The sequence below is a fragment of the Pezoporus wallicus genome, unplaced genomic scaffold (assembly GCF_028554395.1).
Source record: "Pezoporus wallicus isolate ANWC-B61680 ecotype Strahan unplaced genomic scaffold, APGP_CSIRO_Pwel_v1 contig_3487, whole genome shotgun sequence".
Lineage (NCBI taxonomy): Eukaryota > Metazoa > Chordata > Aves > Psittaciformes > Psittacidae > Pezoporus > Pezoporus wallicus.
The window spans coordinates 1,431,814-1,443,922 of record NW_026636018.1 but is presented as its reverse complement, the minus strand read 5'-3'; the positions used below and the strand labels follow the sequence as shown (position 1 = coordinate 1,443,922).

The 12,109-nt window shown below is 38.6% G+C and overlaps 1 protein-coding gene across 3 annotated transcripts in view; it reads left to right on the top strand.

The window, feature by feature from the left end:
• The window catches only part of MINDY4 (MINDY lysine 48 deubiquitinase 4), a 69,887-nt gene extending 67,036 nt beyond the window's left edge, over nucleotides 1–2,851 (top strand). For all 3 annotated transcript variants that reach the window (XM_057398948.1, XM_057398945.1, XM_057398944.1), the window contains one exon: nucleotides 1,928–2,851. In XM_057398948.1, the coding sequence (XP_057254931.1) occupies nucleotides 1,928–1,976 (49 nt within the window). In that variant the 3' untranslated portion in view covers nucleotides 1,977–2,851. The remainder of the gene's footprint in view (nucleotides 1–1,927) is intronic.
• The last annotated feature ends 9,258 nt before the right edge of the window (nucleotides 2,852–12,109 follow it).

The following is a 12,109-nucleotide window of genomic DNA, read 5'->3' as shown; positions in this document are numbered from 1 at the left end:
AGATGTGTCAAGTGTAGTTTTGATGTTGTTAATCTGATAAATTATAATTGAATCAGGAGTAGAATCTGTCCTCCATTTGAATTACATTGTGGCAGGATAGTTTGGAGATATGAAGACACTGCATTGCCTAGACAGTTTTGTTTCTGTCTGTAAAGAAAAGAGTTGTTCAGTGCCATCAGTGTCACTATTCGACACCTTTTCTTATGCAGATTCAATAGGTGAAAAAGGTTTTGAATCTGTCTTGACAGGAGCAAAGAAAGACTGCTTTTCAGTCTACAGATGTCTCAGCAAAAATGGTTTGAAAACAAACACAGGAGATAAGGCTTGTTATGAAACTTACCTTGAGTCCTGCTTCAAATATAATTTTCTGGTTAAGATCTTTATTGAATTTAAAAAGGTCAGTTCCTTACTGCATAGCAATTAGCAACATCTCAAGCCATAACAGCAAAAATGGTATCAACAAGTTAGTATTTTCAGAGTACAGTATAGTCTCAGAGCAGATTTCATTCAGTGTGGGAATGGCCTTTGTGGGATCTGTGTGGATCCCTCTCAAAGCTTTAATCACCCTGGATATAAGGGGAAGCTTTGGGAAGATTGTACACAAAGATAAGAGATGATTTGATGGCATTACCTGGAAAATTCAGTGAGGAGAGGAGGTGGTGATTGTACTTCCCACTTGCATTTGGTTTTTCTGAAGGATAATATTCTGACAGGGACAGGTCTCACCACTGGTGAATGCCAGACTAGGCCGAGTTTGCCTAGCTAGAACATACTCTGTTAGCTTAAGATGTGAGGCATCACCATCGTGTGTTCCTACTAAATCCTGGGATGAGGACATTCATTCTGCAATTTTTCAATTTTTATTTTCTCAGCAAAATAAAAAAAAAATGGAAGAATTTCACAACAGTACTCAGTTGGACACTTCCTTTGAGACTTTGCACTGAATACTGCATTAATTCAGCTTTTGGTTTTGTTTTACATCTAACTGACTTGGTCTGTGAAAGGACTGAGCTGCCATACCCTTACTGACACATTCTTTCTACAGTGACAAAAAGAATGTGGCACTCTGGCAACTCAGTGTTCTCTTCTTCCCCTTACCAGTGTCTTACTACAGTGCGCATGCACTCTGAGACAGATACTAAAACCAAATGTAAATACTTGACACTTTGGACGCAATAGTTTAGTTCTCAGATGTGGACCTGAAACTTGCAAACATGAGAAATGACACAGACAAAGGTGCAATTCATGCAACGAGTGACTCTTGAGTGTACAGTAGGTTGACTCGCTTTAACTCCGTGAGGTCATTGGAGAGCATCATCCTGCCTTCACCTAGGTTCAGATCTTTGTTTTCTGGCATGATATGAAGACACATTTGGTGACAGATGCAGGATTGATACCTGCTTTGTATTCAGTGTTGGTCGTAGTCCTGGAGTGGGCAGCTGAACAGCAGCAGCTGATACAGATAAAAGATTTAAAAAAAAAAGGCTGCTAAATTAAATGATCTGGTCTCAGGGTCTCAGAGTCACGGAGTTCCTAACTAGAGGCCTGCCTGTATGGGAGCATGCAAATTACCTGTGCAAATTACTTAGTAACAACTGAGACTGAGCATTCCGGTTATATAGTGTTAACTCTTGTACCCATCTTGGGGATTCTCTACAGTCTTTTCAACACAAAGGTACTATATTCTGACTCTGTTGCTGCTGAGGACTCTATCACACAGAAAAAAATGGAGGAAGGGCTAGGAGACTTACCTCCAAACGTGGGCACAAGCACCTCACTTCATTTCCCATTGAGAAGATGTGATTAGTTATTCCAAATGAGTCTATCCTAATCTCTCTAAGGTTCGTTGGGTGTTAGAGGGGTGTTGGGTTACCTTTCCAATAATCTCACTAACTGACAGATGTAAAATTATTGCTTTCGTTTCTAGGTGGCAAGGAGCTGTTATTGACTGGAATGGCACAGAACCAATCTTGTGACTGACCTGACCTGCACTTTATTTGTAAAGACAGAAAGGAAATGACTGAATTAGCACATACCTACAGGAAATAGGACAAGACTTGTGCAGTTTACGATGTGGAAGAATGGCATGGTTTGAAGGCTGGAAGAGTTTCACCTCAGTCACCTCATGCTTCAGATATTTTCTTATAATATAAACAACACTTACGTAAATTCCTTGTCGCTGTCTTTAACATACAGCTTCTGAGAGTTGACTGTTTCCACCACAAAGTCAAGGTTACAGATGAAGCAGTGAAGTCAATGTCCCCTTGAGGTCTCTTTCTGGATCCACTCTGTATCCTGCAATTGTTTCAAAGGATCTGATGGAAGATGCTGAACCCAGATTTGTCAGTGTATATGCCTTCTCACCTACAAAACTCCAGTGCAAGAATAAAGTATCCAAGAAACATGTACTCGCTTCTTTACCTGATAGTAGTAAGTCTCCTTTTGCACTAAACACATTGATAACCATACGGGCTTTTCAGATAAAGCCTGACATATACAAAGTTCTTGTTGTGTCATAAAATTTACAGTAAGGATTACGGTTTTGTGTTTCCAGAATAGTAACACTATTACGTTCCTTACACTGTGTGCAATCAGTGTGTAACAGTGCCTCACACTGATGTAGCTTATTTTTCTTTCTGGATGAGAGATAGCTGTATCAGTATCTTTATATTTATACCATTGTAATTACTTTATACACCAGAGTTTATTTACACCAAATAGAAAAGTTCTGTGGTTTGTTTCTTTGTAAGTACAAAAAACCCCAGAAGAGCTGTTAGGTTTGAAACTTAAATGGTGCCTACCTGTGATAGATACTGTTTTTCATGATTAAATAAAGTGCATGTACTGAAATTATGTACTGTGGAGATGTATCACGAGGTACTGAATCAGCAGTTTGTATTCTGACTTGAATTCTTTAAGCAACATATTTTGGCAACACTTTGCCAAAATTGGAACAAGTTACTGAACTGAAGACTGGAAAAAATGCCTTGGAAAAACAGGCAGATAGATGATTTTTCTAGAATTATTCCTTTCTCTTGAGAGTCAGTATTTCATGAGAGTTTAATAAAGAACTTGCTTTTGGATATTTATGATAACACCTTCTTCCTAGTAAGTATGCAGACTCCTCTGAGACCTGATAAACTAGTTGCTCTTCCTAAAATCAATTTCCAACAAAAATGCAATGTCCTACTGTGTGCAGTATGGAAATACCAAACTGACTTTGCAAATACAGATCTTGGGGAATTAGCATTTGAGCTAGATTTGGAAACCAACCTGAATATAAGACGTAATGGAATACCAGAAAGGTTTAGGTAGCCTTTGAAAGAATACTGGTCTTCCCTTTGGCTTACCATTCATATCAAAATGCCTATATGCAGTAAAGCACCTCAGACATTCAGTTATTTTAGTTGTATTTAATTCAGTGTAATGTAATTGGTTTAGATCAGATAGGCAAACTTTAAATTTTGTGGAATTAAGATCTGCCATTCAGCCTTTGCAGCATAAGCAGCATTGGATCTGAGCTCATTCCTGACTGTACTATATGGGCGTTACTTTGCATTTAGTAAACCCTTTCATCTTTGTATATATAGGGATATGTTTGTACTGTCAGCTGTGGGTGGACTCAATACTGCCTTCAAGATACACTCATCATCCATACTTAAAGCTGTCTTTTATCAGGAAGAGCTTGCCTCAGTGCAAGCTTTAGTGTTTCTGGGAGTGGAAATCCCAAACAGTCAAAGATCCCAAATCCAAAGCCTTTGTTGCTCTTGAAATTTCTATGAACTGTAGTCCACACGTTAGTGTGATTTTCTCGCCTACCTCACAGGGCATCTATAATGTAAAATAAGATCTTTTAAAGAGTGCATTTGGACAGGAAATAGTGTAGTTATGAATAATGGAAGATTTTTGGAACCAGCTTTAACAAAAAATTCCTTTCTGAATTTTCCAGTCTAGTAAACATACACCATTTAATTTAAAACATTGCTTTAAACTATGTCAGTTTGGAGATAATGTTCCACTCCCTGATAGAAGATCAGTATTCATCTGGGGAAGGAGGGAGCTGCCTTGTGACAGGCCAGATTTCATCTGACTGAAATATGTCTACAGTGCAGTTGTGTTCAGAGTAGCTGTTCTTTGTTCTGGGGAGGGGAGATATCAGGGTGTGATGTATCTTTGCTTTAGGATGAGAAGAACTATAGTCCAGACTGTAGGATGATGAGTATAAAGAGAGCCTAAGAGGACTGCTCCAAATGGATTTCACCCATGAAGACATAAGGATTTTTTGGAGTGCAGAAAGAGTACAGATTAGTGAATAGAGCTTGGAAATAAACTGTGGTTTATGGCTAATCCCAGAGGGTAAATGAAGATGAGGGGAAGCCCTGAACTCTGTCCCTCTTTCTAAAACAGTTTGCAAAGAATTCAGAGGCTCCTTCATCACTGGTTATGGAGAGATTTTTGGTGAAACTTATTTCTCTGACAACAGAACCTCAGTGAGACAGATCTTTCTTGCCTGTTCGCTGTCAGTGTGTCCATGTATATTTGTTCTGCAAAGTCCACTGTTCATCTGTCATCTATTTAAGATGAACTAACTCCATATTCACCTGTGTCCTCACTCACAAAGGAAGAAATAAAACACTTGGACTACTTCACCAAACTACCACCTGTGTAGGAAAATTCCATCAAGCTGGAGCACTGAGAACCTCAGCACTGATAAGCTTCTTCCACCATCCTTGCTTCTGGAACCTAAACCAGTATCTTCCTTCACCAGGGTTCAGTGCCAGTGTCTGTACTAGGCAAGAGAGATGGCTTTTCAGATTTACTAGGGCATCCTTCCATAATGAAGAAATGTGCAACCAGAACATTAATTTAGATCAAGTTCTTCTCAGAAATATGATAGAGCATTACCTCAGTCACTGTCTGCCTCAAGAAGAAGACTTGCATATTTGTATTCAATATAAAGCGCCAGAAGTTATTTCCCTTAAGACATTTACAGGGCTTTTTGGGGTCAATCATACAAGTCAATGCAATATGTTATGTGGCAATGCAGAAACCTTTGCACAGATCCATGTAGAATCATATCCTGTTATAGCAGTGTACATCTATTTTCTTTAATTACGTTTTCCTCTGCATTGTTTCTCATTTTCTTTTTCATTGCTCAATGAATGTGACTTCCTGAAATGAACAAAACAGCAACTGTTTGACAACTGAGCATTAAAAGACACCTATGACATTGACACTTGTCTTAATTTCATTCTCTTTTTTTCTGTTGCATAAAGAAATACACCCTTTGCTGAAAATTGACCCCTTAGCTAACAACAGACATGACATACTGTGTATGTAGATGAATATGTGAACAGAGGTACTATTTTGGTAAGGTGTCATGTACAAAATGTGTATTTAACATTGTCTTGTACAGAATGTCCCATACAAATAAAACAGTTAAAGCAACAGTAATAGTAAAAGCCCAGATTTCCTCCTCTTTTTTTTTCCTTTTTTTTTTTCTAATAATTCATTTGCTAGTAGAAAATAATCAGGTAGATTAGATATAAATGTTTCATGGCCCTCATCAGGTCAGTGGAGTAATAAGTCAGGTCTCCTTTTCTGTGAAAGGAACCATGGTGCTGTTGGAGTGGGATGAAGTAGCCCATACTGACCTCGGTGGTGGTCACCTAGGTGACTACAGATGCTTAAACCAACTAGTCTGAAGCTAGTTTAAACTGCGAGGTATTATCTGACTCCATGTACACAAGTCTAATGTGTTCTGACTGAAGCCTACCCAAACAGAAGCAAAAACTGTAAAGATGTCATTTCTTCTTTGGTCTGAGTTGCATCATCCTGGTCAAAATCAGAGCAGAGGAAGCCATGCTGCAGAATTTTCCTGGGAGTCTGGGCAGGATGGTTATGTGCATACACTGAGTACGTTTCTTATCCATCTGCAGGTCTTTACAGCAGAAAAAAAAAAAATTAACATTATGCCAGCAAACACTTGTAAAAAAACATCATTGTGGGTAAAACTCAGACTTAATTTGATGAACCTGCTGGTGCTTGTTTTTCTACATATCTGCCCTTATACTTGTCAAATCTGAGAAAACTTTGAGGTAGGATGACTGTTGTCATGAGTGAATCTCTTCTGTCACCATGTGTTTTGTTGCCAGGTAGAGCGAAAATGCCAACTTGAGTCTGTGGTTTCCAAGTCTTCACTTTTCTGAGGCAGATTTCTTTTAGTTTTTGTTCCTGATATATCTAATGGACTAATTTAAAGTGACATGTAATGGTTACTTTAGAAATCAGAGGAAAGTTGAAGAGCTTGGGAAAATGACAGAGCCATAAACCAGGTTCTTAAGAAGTAATAAGTTGCTTAGGGGCACTAAAGATCCAATTGCTGAAACTGAAGTACTTGAAGAAGGCACTATGTTCTGGTGGTGGCTCCATTAAACCACAAGCACCTCAAATCACTGGTTGTTTCTGAAAATTATGGTACCCTTTTTTTGAAGGAGTAAAATAGTTCTTCAGTGTGCTACATGATTTTGGGTACGATTACAAAAATATAATGTGATACAAATTATAGGTTTAAATTATTTTGGTAACCCTGTCTCATGTTCCAGTCCCAGGGTAAGTTTACTATGGAGTAATTACTAAGTAATAATTCAGGACTGAAATATATGAAATAATATGAATTATTTCATGTTAACCATACCTTGCACATGGACAGTCATTGTTGAGTAGGTGGTAAAAAGTTAACCCACATTAAAGTTTGTCTTGTAAGAATCAAGCACCAAGGTCTTCATGGCTGATATCACTGTAGCGATAGGACAAGGGGTAATGGGTTAAAACATAAGCAGGGGAAGTTTAGATTAGATATAAGGAAGAAATTCTTTGCTATTAGGGTGGTGAGGCACTGGAATGGGTTGCCCAGGGAAGTTGTGAATGCACCATCAGTGGCAGTGCTCAAGGCCAGGTTGACAGAGCCTTGGGTGGCATGGTTTAGTGTGAGGTGTCCCTGCCCATGGCAGGGGGGTTGGAACTAGATGATCTTAAGGTCCTTTCCAACCCTAACGATTCTATGATTCTATGATGTGCATTATTTTATTTTTCTGCTTGTTAGTAAGATCATGTAGGAAACAGAAAGGTTTCTTCACAGAAAGAAAACAATTGCTCCTGCATGTCTGTATGATCCAGGACTCAGTCTACAGCGTAACCTAAGGAAAACTCATTCCATTAAGAACACTTTGTATACACTAGCGCTCTTCATTTGTTTTCATTGGCTAGAAAATAATAAACCTAACATTAGCCCTGAGATACAGAAGCATTTTCTCTTTAGCAGCTCTGTTTATAAAGCTAGAGAAGGAAAAAGGGCATTTTCAATCCGGTATTTTATTTGACATTTCAGCCAGGGTGGGGAGAGATTGTTGCTACAGTGGAAAGCAATCACCTTTTGTGATAGCCCTCATTAACAAAGCTTGTTGACTATATCAACATGGAAACAAGCAGTGATTTTAAAAAGAAAAACTCTCAAGTATGCAAAGTGACGTTTTCTAGGATAAGTACCAGTAGTCTAAGATTTCAAGTTTCATTTTTTATGTTTTTTTTTTTAATTTTTCTTTTTCTTGAAGGAACTGCAACAGCTGACACTTCATGGAAGTTCTGCTTAAAGGTACAATTCATAAGAGTCATTTTATTGTGGCTTTTGCTAGACCCTCGAATTAGAGCCCTGCTTCTTTGATCTCTGGTTCCTGGCACCAAGGTGAGTTTCAGCTACTGTGTGATTTCCATGACACTGTACACATTACGTGCTATTCAAAGCCTATTTAAGAAACCCGAGATCATTTGTGAAAAAAAAGAGAATAATGAGATGGCTGTAGGCAGCTTGAGATGAGGTGGTCATCTGCAAATGCTAGACTCAGATACTCAGAGATGGTAAATTGAAGCAGCACTGTGACATTAATGCAGCTGTGAAGCTGAACTTATAAACCCTCATTCTTTTATGGAGTTTAATTGAGATGCAACAAGGCTAATGGGTTCAGATGCAACGCATTTTGGTTTTGCAGCTGCTTCATGCATTGCTTACTAGGAGATGTTTGCAACACAATCTGTTTGCTTAAGGTATCAATGCCTATAAAGGCACTGGAAAGTAGTGAGCATCCACAATCCCAAAATAAAGGTCTTTCATGTGTCTGAAAGTGGTCATCTGAAATCAAAAGCTTCTCACATTGTCAAGTAGTTTTGGCAATAGTTATTCTGCTCATTTGGCTTCCTGCCGTAGGAAGTTCAGTCTCATCTGTGACTCTCAGACAAGATCCATCTAATTTAGTCAGAGGTGTCTACAGGGTAGATATCTCCACATAAATCAGTGACCCTGGTTTATCTTTAAGTTACGTGGGCATGAGCCTTCTAACCTGTTTTAGATGCCTGCTAAGTCAATTACATTTTTCACTTCCCTGCCTGCTGCTGTGTGGATCTCCCATGTTTATACTATCAGGAGACTAGGATGAATAGTTCAAATGAATCCTACTGTGTGTCAATGATGAAGCTGGAAAAGAAGAATGTATTTATAGACCCATATACTTGACAGAAGATGTGAATGAGATAATGGATTAGAGATTCTTCCTGGCTCTTGTATCATTCTTATCTCTGTCTTTCACTCACAGCTGTCAGCTGTAACATAGAGAAACGTCTACGTTTCTCTATTTCTCTATTTCTACTTCTCTATTTCTCCCTTTGTGAAAGAACTCATAGTATTGAGCAGCAGGAATTTGCCAGTGTTTGGAGAAGGCGCTGCTGATAAAATTGGTTGCTCATGTGGGCACAACAGAAGGCATATCAGAGTTGAGACTTGGAAGGTGTCCTGGACATGAGATTTTCTAAGTGTGTGTCGATTACTTGTATGACAGCACTAGGACTGTGTCACAATCCTAAATCCTGATAAAACGCTCAGGCTATTCGTACCTTGTGTGGGCGTTCTGCTTATTTTCTTATCACCATCTTATCATTTGGCAAGGACTTCCAAATTAATCTAAGAAGTATTCTGGGCATTTTTTAAAATATTCTGCGCACTGGAATTCAGCAAACATTTATTAATTGACAAAACACTAGCAAAGAATATGTAACCAAAAGAAGAATAAAATTGTTCACCTCCTCTCTGTATGACACACTAAGAACATGAGGTTAAAAGTTACGTTCCACAAACATACCTTTTGCTGAGATGCACTTGGTTTGCTAAGTGTTGTGGATATGAGCCAAAGTCTCCAGACCTTGAGTTCTGGATCATTGTTGCAGGGAGCATGGAAAAATATAGCTTTGTGACTAAGGGAAGGGAGTGGTTCACTGATCTCCACCTGTGCAGATCTGAGCAGCACAATTCCCCTGAGGATGTCTGGGTTTCTGCAAGGTTATTTCCAAAGAGAAGTAAAACCTCAGCTGAAGATCAGAGTTACTGAGGAGCCACTCAGTCAGCTGGTGCATATGACAGGGGTCACATTACTGAAGTTTTGGTAAGGAATAAATCTTAAACATAAAAATGGTGTCATCATAAGCAGGGGCAGAAGGTGCAACAGTAAATTTTAATAATTCAAGTAAAAAGGTCCACCTGAAACACTGAACATGGAAAAGGCTATAAATTCTTTTCACAGTATCACAGTATGCTAGAGATTGGAAGGGACCTCGAAAGATCATCTAGTCCAATCCCCCTGCCGGAGCAGGGGGATTGGACTAACCCTAGAGGTTACTTAGATTTTTTTCTTCTTTGTGGTACAGTTTTAGGCCTATACTTCATTTATTTGATTGACCATGAAATTCAGGAGAAACACATACTAATTGCCAAACTCATGACAAGTGCAAATCTGTTTTATCATTGTTTCATTGAAAAATACTATTTTCAGTATTTTTCCATATTTTTATTTATCTCTAGTGGAAGGTAGCTGTCTGGTATGCTATTGCATTTTCGTTGAGGAAAGGTTCATGATTTGTGTCTTCATGTCTATGATACATCTCCATAATCCCATTTTTAAATGGCTATAGTACGTTGTTGATATGATTTCACATTCTGCTGTCATATGTTCTTTGTGTTTGGAAAATAGAAGTAAAGGGGAAAAATTTCACAATAGCAAATTGCAGATTGTAAATGTCAGTCCTAGATAATGTGACAAATGAGTAATGCTTTGCAGTGGCGTGTGAAGAAAGCCGGTCTTTTATGAGCACTTCAATACAGAACGGTTTTATTATGACTGACATCCTTCTCAGGCCTGAATTCCTATCACGCACAATATCCTTCCTGAGTCCCTCTTGGTCAAGTTTGTTCTGTAAGAAACAATCCTGTTTTATTAAAGTTATGATTCCAGTTTGCAAACCTGACAACTACAACACCCGCATTAGAATCTGCTCTGCTTTTATTGGTAGTACTTTTTTAGGAGTTTTCAAAGTGAGTAGTAGATAAACATTGTAGATGAAAATCTGAAAATTGGGCTTTTTTTTTTTTTTTTACATTATGAAGTATAGTTATAGATGCCCAACTGCTTAGTCATCTAAGAGAGAAAATAAGTGCCTAATGGCTGCATGCCACTTGCGTTGAGATACGCATACGTGCATGAGTAGCAGAGGGCACAGAAAGAGGAATTAGAATTATAATTATTACATTTCTTTTAATTTTGGGTGGAATTTGTTAGGCTTTATGCAACAGCAATAAGAAGTCCACTAATTTTTAACAGAACTCTGACTTACAAATACAAGGAAGCATCCTGAAGACTAAGCAGCTGTGAGACCATGTTAGGAGCTGATAAGAGTCTCCTCTAAGAGCACCCGCCTGGATTTACATCCTAACATCTTGTGTTCCCCAAATGCACATTGCTCCTGTGCTTTCTCCTTTTGAGTTTTCTCATCTGCTAAGAGCAATGAAAGGCACACTGTAACTTACAGTATAAAAACAGCATTAAATTTTATTCTCTCCTTGCTTCTTTTGTCCACTTTACATATCCTATATCTAACATAATCAAGAAGCCTCTTTCTTTGATGGACTCTGACAGCAAAATGTCAGTATGGTCTGAGAGAAGGGTGATATATGAGGCTTCCAGGATGCCAGAAGCTGGTGAATTTGCTTAAAGGAACAATTATATTCCTTGCTTAAAAAAATAATCAAGTAAAAGTAAAGCCATACAGAGAATATATGTTATCTACAATCACTCCAGAAAGAGTTTCCTACAGAACAACAATTACAAGTCATTGTAAGTCTCTTGGGAACAGCAGTCAAAAACATCAGCAGTTAATTACTAGAACTTCCTAAATCAACCTTCTTTGGCATGACATGAAGTGAATGAAAGCAATAAAAGCAAGGAAGTGCATTGTGCTTTGTCCTGTCCAACTCCTGTTCGGACAGGCGTAGGTCACAAGCACAAATGTAAGCAGGCATGAATTGTTGTTTTTTATATTAATTCCTGGCCTTGGGTTAAATTAAATCAGCATGCTGGAAAGGCCAAGGTGAAACGTAGGGCCAGGTCTTCAGACTGCGTAAATCCTCTGACTTCAGTTGAGTTGTACCATGGCCACACCTTCAGAGCATAGTCCCGGTGTTAGTAAAGCATCAAAGAGTATAGAAAAAGTATGCCCTAAAATGGCTAGAAACTGAATAATCTGTTCTAAATTGGTGTCTTCAAAGTATTAGCTTTGGAGAATGTATGTTGTGGTGATGGTAAATTTCACGATGCAAAGCTCTGGGAGGCAGAGCTTTTTCTTTGGCTTTCCTCAATGGTAGTCAGTTTTAGGGGCAGCAGAAGGGATTGTGCATCTTCTGTGGCTGCTGGAATGGGTCTTGAAGGAAAAGATTATGAACCCTCACATTTGTTATTGGGTTTGAGGAAGAGAAATTGTTTCAAAGTTGATTTATTTGCTTTAAAACCAGTCTGCAAAATCTAGAATATTTACTTGATAAAGCAGAATTACTGCTGTTTTTCATTGATCACTTCATTCTTGCCCTTGTATCTCACAGTGGAGTGGGGAAGATGTTCCACTATCTGATTTGCTAGTCTTCCAGGAAAAAGGAGGTTTGAGTAGGGACATGAACAGGGCAGGGTTGCAGGCATCACGTATATTTGACTCAGACTGAATGAGAAGGAAACCC